The 10068-nt window shown below is 46.3% G+C and overlaps 1 protein-coding gene across 2 annotated transcripts; it reads left to right on the forward strand.

The window, feature by feature from the left end:
* The first annotated feature begins 242 nt into the window (after window positions 1-242).
* On the forward strand, window positions 243-9775 carry mastl (microtubule associated serine/threonine kinase-like). Of its 2 annotated transcripts, XM_084475154.1 has the most exons (13): window positions 243-510; window positions 2199-2336; window positions 2439-2578; window positions 2689-2777; window positions 2872-2978; window positions 3424-3586; window positions 4269-4417; window positions 4992-5999; window positions 6335-6476; window positions 6810-6830; window positions 7634-7747; window positions 8101-8202; window positions 9483-9775. In XM_084475154.1, the coding sequence occupies exons 1-13, from the start codon at window positions 328-330 to the stop codon at window positions 9638-9640; spliced, it is 2514 nt and encodes an 837-aa protein (XP_084331280.1). In that variant the 5' UTR covers window positions 243-327; the 3' UTR covers window positions 9641-9775. The 2 variants fall into 2 exon arrangements, with proteins under 2 accessions (XP_084331280.1, XP_084331281.1); XM_084475155.1 differs by lacking the exon at window positions 6810-6830.
* Window positions 9776-10068: the final 293 nt, after the last annotated feature.

Below are 10068 nucleotides of genomic sequence, written 5' to 3' on the forward strand. Positions count from 1 at the left end.
TATATTTATTTATATATATATTTTTTAAGGACATGAATTGTATAAAGGACTCCACTATACTGCCTGAACATATTACTTTAAAAAAATATATATATAGTTGAATATTTTAAAGAATATTTTCAAGTTTATTGTATAATGAATTATTATCCAGAATTCGGGTTCAAAAGCCTCTGCTTTGATACAGGCAGTGCGTCAAACCCCGCCTCTCAGGACCCACAGCAGAAGTGCGGATTTCAAATTTTCAAAACAAACCCGACTTGTTTTACCATATGAAGCCGAGCGAGGCACACCGCCTCTTCTCATTACACAAATCTTAAAAATAACAACATGGACGCAAAAGAGAAGCACCCTAAAGATGAATCCAACTCAATTATAAAGCCATGTGATCCAAGGAAGCCAGCTTCCATCGAGGACTTCATGATCCTGAAGCCCATCAGCCGAGGAGCTTTTGGGAAGGTGTACCTTGCACGGAAAAAATGCAGGCCTAATGCTCAGCTATATGCGATCAAGGTACCGTGGTTTATCAACCATTATTCAGGTTTCTACTGATGTATTATCTTAGACGCTTTTGTGGATACATTGTCTTAAATGTGCTTTTGTATGTATACAAAATCACATTTGATGTATTTGTATCCATACACATTACTTTTGTCTAAAGCGGCTTAACGTTACAGTAAGTGCATTCAACAATGATAAGTGCAAGATTAATGTGATTACATAAAATAATCATGAAATAATCAGCGCAACTTATTTTAAGTGCTTAAATAAGAGACAACCAAGACAATGACATTTATTATTTTTTATTTAATTGTACGTCATTCACCAACATGCAGTCTGAACAGATTTGTTTAGCCTGCGAAGGAAGATGGGTAGGGTTTCAGCTGTCAAACAATCGGGATTTGTTGAGCTCCTGCTGGTGTTTCAACGTAGGGCGGAAGTAGCGAGCCGTTTGGAAGTCATGGAGTGAAGTGGATGGGCTGCGGTGCATAGTTTGAACATGATCTGGATTTAGGAGGGGCCTGAGCCAGTCATAGCACAGTTGGCATTAAGTACTGTCTTGAATCGGATTCGACCTGCCAATGGTCGCCAGTGCAGGAGGATCTGGTGGTTCACTGTGTCAGCTGAATGGTCCAGCAGAATGACAGCAGAGGAGAGGGAGGCTATTCTAGCAGTGTAAGTGACCTACCTTGAATCCAGACTAGTGAGGGTCCAAAAGATTGTTCTAGCAGCGATATGCAGAGTTGGGAAAGGCTTGAGCTGCATGTACATGGGAATTTGGAGATACATGGTAGAAATGAGACATCACATCAGATGTGTGTGTTTCTTATAAGAGAACTCGTGCTGCTTTAAGAGTGTTAGGAAAACAACCAGTATGGGGGGAGGGAGAGCAAAAGAAGATGGTATAAACAACAGTTGAAATTTAGTCAAAGTCAAAGTCGACTTTATTGTCAATTGTAAAAAATGTACAAGACAAATAGGAGTAGGCCCTGTCCACTTGGGTGAAAACGATCTGCATGGTGAATGGCAGGTGGTGCGGTGCCTTGTGTGTTTTCACTCACAGGTCGGGTCACATGATCTCTCACCCCCCATCTCGCTCTCTGCTAGGTGTCCTCTCTTGCTTGACAATTCCTCCCTTTAGACTTCTCTGTCTGGATTTGTAAATCCCAGAAGTAGCAGCAGGGGGCCCTCTTCAGCGATGTTTGGTAGGAGGTTGTCTGATTCCTCCCAGAATCCCCAGAGAGCAACTGGTGGGCGGTAGAGCGGTACATGGTGGTACAGCTATGTTTTAATTCCACTCGTTAAATTACACACACAGCGGGAAATAAGAAAGGAATGACCTGAGGCCGGGGGTAGAGAAAATTTCCAAGGGAGGGAGATTAGCAAACCAGTTCCCAAACCAGTTTTCGTTTATGTCTGCTTGCATACAAGACCTTTACATTTTCTTGCAATTTCTCAGCGTTTCCTGGAGCTCATTATATTTATGTATTCATGTCTTTATGTGTACATATATACTATATATATATATATACACACACACACACACACACTAATTTGTAGGAATAGTTTATCGTTTTCACTTGTACACTACAATTATATTTCCAATATTTTGAGTGGCTCAAGACCAACAGAAACAGAAACAATTTCCCCGGGATTAACAAAATAATCTGCAGATGAATTAGATTTTTTTCTATGAATAGGTGATGAAGAAGGCCGACATGGTGGATAAGAACATGACGGGCCAGATGAAGGGAGAGAGAGATGCCCTGGCCATCTGCAAAAGTCCCTTCGTGGTCCACCTGTACTACTGCCTTCAAACGGCCACCAAAGTATTTCTGGTAAGATTTACAGATTCATGTTTCCCAATAAATATTCTCTATTCTCAGTCTCTTTTTACAGGTTGTTAATCTATCCTAACATTACAATGTTTCTATTTGCAGGTAATGGAATATCTTATTGGTGGCGACGTTAAGTCTCTCCTCCACATCTATGGTTATTTTGACCAGGATATGGCTGTGAAATACATAACAGAAGTGTCCCTGGCGTTGGACTACCTGCACCGTCACAGTATAATACACAGGTGGGTGGATTGTATACAGAATATTTGGTGGTGGTAACTTGACGTGTCTTGTTGTTTCCCCTGTTGTTATTCTGAATGTATGCATCTGATCTGGAACACACTGTTTGTAGGGACCTGAAACCAGACAATATGCTTATCTCCAACGAAGGACACATTAAACTGACCGACTTTGGTCTTTCTAAAGTCAAGCTGGATAGAGGTAAGGAAACCAATCCTGTGGCATGAGAAACCTGCTGATGGACATGTTATGTTGGTACAGTATCATTAATGCTGGCCATTGTTTTCTGTGACAGAGCTGAATCTGTCGGACATCCTGACCACCCCTTCCCTGGCCAAGCCTGATAAACACTACTCTCGAACCCCTGGCCAGGTCCTCTCCTTGATCTGCTCTCTAGGATTTGTAAGTAACACAAACTTTTTTTTAATCACACACACATCTGTGAGCGTATGCTTGCAGGGCCCAACCCTTACTTTTGGAAGTTTGGCATACTGGTGCTAGCACAACAAAGGGTTGGCTTTTGGCTGGCAAAATGCCTCTCACATTTTGATGGATGAGAAGGTACCTTATTAATCCCCTGGACGGGAAATTAAGGCTGTAGGACTAACATTTTTTGTATGCCACATTCTGTTTATGAAGGATTACGTCTTGTTGTTTCATCATTTTTTCAAACATCACAGTCCCATTGCATTTGACATGCTAAGATCAGATCAGGTCAACCAGAAACGGTTGCTTGGGGACACCCCAGCCCAAATCTGGTTTGGTCTCCATGGCAACAGGGCGGCTGTTTACCCTGTAGCGGCTCAGTCCTGGCCTGTGTTTACCGTCCATCCCCTCGCTCCATCAGAACACACCAGAGGCGGAGAACCGGCGCAGCTGCAGCGATTCGGCGGTGCCCAGCCCCATGTCATGTGACCGCGCGGAGCGCAGGAAGCAGTCCCTGTGCTCGCTGCAGGTCAAGAGGAAGAAGAACCGCATGTTCGGTCCCAGTGGCTCCTCCCAGAAGCACGGTACGTCGTAGTGTAGGCCCTCCTACGGTCCGTCCTGCTGGATCGACTTGTCCCTCGCACACTGAAGGCCGAGGTGTGCCTGTTTCGCTCGGATCGTTCCTGAAATTCCAGAAGGCCAGATTGCTCCTATGAGGTCTCTCGGCCCTGCCCTCAAAGCTTCTCTTGCCCTGCTCTACCGTCACGTGATCTAAAAGTGCCGTCTCTAATCGAATCATCATCATCATCATACAAGATATTTTAATGTAATGTGTCTTATCATAGACGAGTCCAACGTGACTTACACTGAATTGAGATACATGAGATGCAGCCATTACATTTACATTTACATTTAGGGCATTTAGCAGACGCTTTTATCCTTAAGTGACTTACAATAAATACATTCGTCATAAGAAAGTGAAAAAAATATATCGCTGACGGTGCAGTAAGGATGTTCATAGAAACAAGTGCAAAGCACTAACAATCGCTAGGTGAACCCATTCCCCGTATACAACAAAGATAGCTGGGATAAGATGCTACCTAACTAAATACGACATAGGGCCATAGGGTTATAAGGGCTTCTAGCTTAAGGGTGCGGACATGGTGGGTACCAAACCTAGGGCTTCTTGCTTAAGGGTGCGGACATGGTGGGCACAAAACCTAGTGTACACACTAGGTGCTGCTAACGCTTTCTTGTCTTCCGCAGCGGCCCTGAAGAGCATGTTCAACCCGCGCTCCCTGGCCCAGAACCTGACCCCCACCCTGCTGAAGACCCGGCGGAGGTTTGAGACCATGAGCGCTGCCAGCAACACCGAGTCGGAGGGCGAGAGCAGCCCGCTGTGGGAGTGTGAGGAGGTCAGAGCTCCACCACAAACAATAGTCATTCACTGGGTGGTCTCTCAGCAGACCTGACCGTATTGTACATACAGGGACACATGCTGTACATTTTAGGGAGAACACCATTCAAATGTAAAACAATTACATGAATTTTTGGTCATTTTATAGAGACACTTTTGTCCAAAGTTACTTTTTTCCAAAGTGACTTTGAATTCAGATACATGTGATTGTGGGGACATCTTGCTCATCGATGAATACATGTTAGGCTGTGGACCCTCTGGATCGAATCCTACAAGGTCCCTGGCTTTTAGTCAGACTTTGTTTTTCCTTGTTGACAGGGACAGGCCCAATGCATTAGACCATAGCCAGGGACAGGACTTTCCAACCACTAGTTACCTTGCTGGTTCCTGATGGCCTGCAAAAATATCCTGTTTTTAATATGTAGTCGCAATTACTGTCTCATTAGAGAAGCAATATACACATCAAAATCTAACTTGGTGACCTAAAGGCTGTGAAATATCAGTAGCACTATGCCATGTTCATAATCTGGGGGTATGTTGTGTATTGATGCTCATCGTTTGTTGATCCACAGAAAGAGAACAAACCTGTAAACAACATGGCCGTGGGCGGGACGCCTTCCGAGCCAATGAAGATGGAGTCCGTCGGTCCCGATGCAGAATGGGACCTTGAACTCACCACTTCCGATAAGTTCACGTTTTCGGCCGAGGCGGGCGCCGGACCGCCCACACACCCCACCACCGTACCCCAGGGGAACACCCCCCGACCAGGGATGGACGGTCAGGCGGCCAGCCCGACGCCCGGGAAGAGGACGTTCTCGGACGTGGAGAAGAGCCCCGAGGCGGCGGAGATCCAGGCCAAGAGGGGCAACGGGGCCTACCAGCGCGTCTTCCAGATCCCCCAGGTGGAGAGGCACTCTGGGCTCACTGGGGTGTTCTCCACCGTCCGCCTGGAGGACTTCAGGCCCTCCCCCGGCGGGAGCCCCGGCTCGGTGCGGCAGCAGGGCCCCACGATCTCCAGCCCGCTCGGCGTCACCAAGAACCTCTTCTGCGAGCTGCACGACCCCACAGAGGAGGTGTTCCTGGCTCCGGAGCCGGAGGACTCCAGCTTCACCTCCGACAAGGAGCTCTGCCGAAACCTGTGCCTGGACTCGGACGGCTCCCTGAACGAGAGCTCGGTGCTCGTCGGCGAGAGCCCCGTGTCGGAGGAGGCGTCATCCAGCCCTCGCCGGGTGACGCCGTCCCCGGGCGACGAGCGCACCGGGGACCGGAAGGCCTCGACGGAGCCCACCCCGCAGAGGCCCGCGCTGGGCTCCAACCTGTTCCGACGGGGGGAGCTCCAGTCGCCCTTCGTCGGCCGAACACCGGTGTGCACCACTCCCCCTTCCTCCGCCGCCCAGTCGCCGTACTTCCTGAAGCCCAGGACCGGCGTGGCGTTCCGCAGCTACTGCAGCTCCATCAACCGCTCCAACTTCTCCAGCCACTCGGTGGAGGCCATGGACACGTCCTCCATGGCGTCCTTCGCCGCGGGCGCCGTCACTCCCGTTCAGAGGACACACAGCTCCAACGGCTCCCGCTATCAGGTGGGGGTGATGATGATGATGTGTAATGCTAATTGTAGTGGTACGTGCTACAAAAAGTATTCATGGTGGATGCTAGTGATGCATAGTTATGATACATACTAATGGTGGTCGCTGCTAATCCACAAGTATCCGGTATTGGGGGTTCGAAGCTCATACGGTACTTGTAGTCTCTCTCTGTATCAAGGAAATATAAATTGTACCATTACCTTTTTGTTAAGTGATTATTTCAAGTCATGTTCCTCCCATATTTTAATTTAAACCCGAGCACTCACTTAGGGTTCAAACCCTAACCCTAACCCTTCCTGTTTTTCTTCTGCTTTCTCTCGTGGAGCCAGACGCCCCAGCCCATGACGCCGTCCCACACCCCCTTCAGGACCCCCAAGAGCGTTCGCCGGGGCCCCGTGCCGGCGGTGGGGGCCCAGATCCTGGGCACCCCAGACTACCTTGCCCCGGAGCTCCTGCTGGGCAAACCGCACGGTAAGAGCAAACAGCGGCTGTTTCGAGATGTGAAGCTGGATTTCTATCAGGATCTGTTTGTGAGCCGAGCATTAGCAAGTAAACAAACGAGGACTCAGCATACAAGGAATTTGTCATGCTGCACTGCTACATGAGGGAATAAGAATGGCATACAAGAGCTAATTAGCATTTTAGTTCTTGATATACTTTGAACAACTATAAACAAGACAGGTGTGCAGTATGTGAATAGACACTGCATTTGAAACACTGTACATTGGACACTGTACATCAAGTATGTTTTATGTCAGAAGATCGACATGGTATAGCATTTTAAGACGGGTCTTCTGTTTGTAGTTTCAGGAGACGGTTGTTGTGGTGAGTTTTATTAAAAAGACAAATAAAAATCTTGCTGCTTCACGCGAGAATGCTTGCCCCCCCTCCCCCCTCCCCCTCTGCTCCGAAACCACTAATAGGGATGAGGCAAAAATGGCTGCCTGGCTTTTGCTGATTTGGTTTGGGGCTTAAACCTTGTTCAGGCGGACTTCTAATAGGAGATGGGGATCTTTCTAGCATGTGGCGGTCTCCATAATGAGGAAGTAGGGGGGGCCTTTGTGATTCACTAACCTGGTTGAGAGCAATGTGTTGGGGGCTCACATGCTTTCATAAGATCAGCTGGGCTTTTAAGACGGACGCAATCGGGTTCTTGTCTTAAAATATGTGATTTGCTATGCTGTTTGTTTTTGCCTAGACGTCTCACGCATATTATGTTATTTACTGTGCTAATAGTTAATACGTTGCCTTAAAATGTATTTTTTTATTTAATAGAATTCAATAGAAAAGTTATTTTAACTAACTGGGAAAGAAAAACCAGGGTTTAGCAGTTTATGACCTCATTTGAACACCTTTATTCAAAAGAAAACTTTGGTTCAGTACTTGATTGATTTTCTTAACCATAATCAACTTAAATGTTCATTCACGCACCCCACTGGTGCCGTTGAGAAGTTGGCTTGGGATGCTTTTAAATTGAATCCTCGCTCGTCCAGTTTTCTAATCACGTTATAGTCACTCGCTCTCCCCCACCGCTGCTGCGAAAGTAGAACGAGCACTGCTAACCAGAACTCCTGAAGAGCACCTTTCACAGGCCATTCCTGACCGTCTGTCTGTCCGTCCTCCTCTAGACTTTATGGTGGACTGGTGGGCTCTGGGGGTGTGCCTGTTTGAGTTCCTCACGGGCGTGCCCCCCTTCAACGACGAGACGCCGCAGCTCGTCTTCCAGAACATCCTCAACCGAGGTCAGTGGGGGTCTCCCCTCCCGTCTTCTGTCCCTTCAGCAGATAACGGTCTGATTCCGGTTCTTTCTTTGAGGCTACGCTCTGCTCAAGATAATAGAGAAAAAAACATAGGAAAGCATAGAAAATATTTGCTTATACTGTATATACATAATAAATTATCATTCATTTATTTATACCCATAGTCATAAACCACCCAAAATACCATAGAATCAGGTTCTCAGCTATTATTATTATTATTTACCAGCGAAATGTAAAATTGAATGGCCACATGAAAACATTTGCATATATAAACAATCAATTATAATAATAATTAATAATCATTTTAATTAATGTTTTAAACGTCCCCCCGCCAGACATCCCGTGGCCAGAGGGAGAGGAGGAGCTGTCTGGGAACGCCAGGAACGCCATCGAGATCCTGCTGACCATGGATGTGACCAAGCGAGCCGGCCTCAAGGGTGAGACTGGTTAGCTGTGCAGTGGTCTGAGTTCTCCTGCTGTCAGAGTACAGCATTTGAACTCCAAATCTATAAACTGTCCCGACTTCCACAACATTTAGACCCCATAGAGATATTTAGCTAAAGTTTGAGCCCTTCGCAGTGATTTGCTCATCTCAGGTTTCTGAACAATGGGGTTTATACTTTTTGCAAGAGATAACTTTAAATGTTCTCCACACACACACACACACACACACACACACACACACACACACACACACACACACACACACACACACACACACACACACACACACACACACACACACACACACACACACACACACACACACACACACACACACACACACACACACACACACACACACACACACATACATACATACATACATACATACATACATACATACATACATACATACATACATACATACATACATACATACATACATACACACAAGGACACAAGCACAACATAATGTCATGTTCTGTTTCTACTTCATGCAATGACCCTAAGGGACGTCCTTCAATATAGTCAGTCTTCATATATCTTAAAGTATCTACTATCTACATCATTATTTACACTGTATATAAAAACTTCTCCGAACCCAGAGCTATATATATATAGAAATTATATGTTTAGTTCTAAACACGAGTTTAGAACTTAACGGCTGTTCAAATAACCATAATAACCATTCTCTCACTGGATTGTTAATATTTTTCCCAAACGTACAAACTCACATCCTCCTTCTTTACTTACTACCCTACAATCCAAATGTCCATACAATGACTCCAAACATACTATTTATACTTTTAAATGATTACATTTTTGAAGCAAGAACATCCTAGCAACCACCTAGAACACCATGGAAACTACCTTAAACATCCTAGTAACCACCTAAAACCATGTCAAGATTTATATTTACCTGTAAATTTAATTTCTAGTTGACCATTCGCAGCTAAATGCCGGCTGGCAGAAACTGTGCAAAGAATACCACATACAACACCATAGAAACCACCTAGAACACCCTAGCAACCACCCAGAACACCCTAGCAACCACCCAGAACACCCTAGCAACCATCCAAATACTCTTCCATAACAAATTTAAGATTCAGAATTTGAGAGAGTAAAAGTGAAACAGACTGTTGAGGCACACCTGATAGGTCCCAGAGATGTGATCTAGATACATGGTGCATGCAAACTTAAAGCTGCCTCACCTTGATCAGAGAGAAGAGACTTTCTCACTCTCTTTCTCCTGTTTTGTCCTTCGAACCATCAGAGCTAAGCAGCCACCCTTTGTTCGAGGGCCAGGACTGGGACGACATCCAGAACCAGCCCATGCCCTTCGTCCCCCAGCCAGAGAACGACACGGACACGTCCTACTTTGAGGCGAGGAACCAGGCCCAGCACCTGGCTGTGTCCGGGTTCAGCCTCTAGAGACCCCCGCACCCGGGTTCAGCCTCTAGAGACCCCCGCACCCGGGTTCAGCCTCTAGAGACCACCGCACCTGGGTTCAGCCTCTAGAGACCCCCGCAACCGGAATCCTTTTGGGTTTTATATGCAGGCGCTTTGATTTTAGTGTTTGATTAGCCTAGGGTGGTGGGGGGGGGGGGGGTGTGTGTGTGTGTGTGTGTGTGTGTGTGTGTGTGTGTGTGTGTGTGTGTGTGTGTGTGTGTGTGTGTGTGTGTGTGTGTGTGTGTGTGTGTGTGTGTGTGTGTGTGAGATACACAGGGTTGGCTGTTTCTGTAGTTTTAGAAGGTTTTAGCAACGGTTTCACTAGCAATTCAGTTATTTTACCAAACGATTGGATTGTTCTAAGGCTCTAGTGATTATGGCTTCATGGTAATGTATTGCTTGTTACTGTA

The sequence above is a fragment of the Micromesistius poutassou genome (genome assembly GCF_964030765.1).
Source record: "Micromesistius poutassou genome assembly, chromosome: 11".
NCBI classification, from domain to species: Eukaryota; Metazoa; Chordata; class Actinopteri; order Gadiformes; family Gadidae; genus Micromesistius; species Micromesistius poutassou.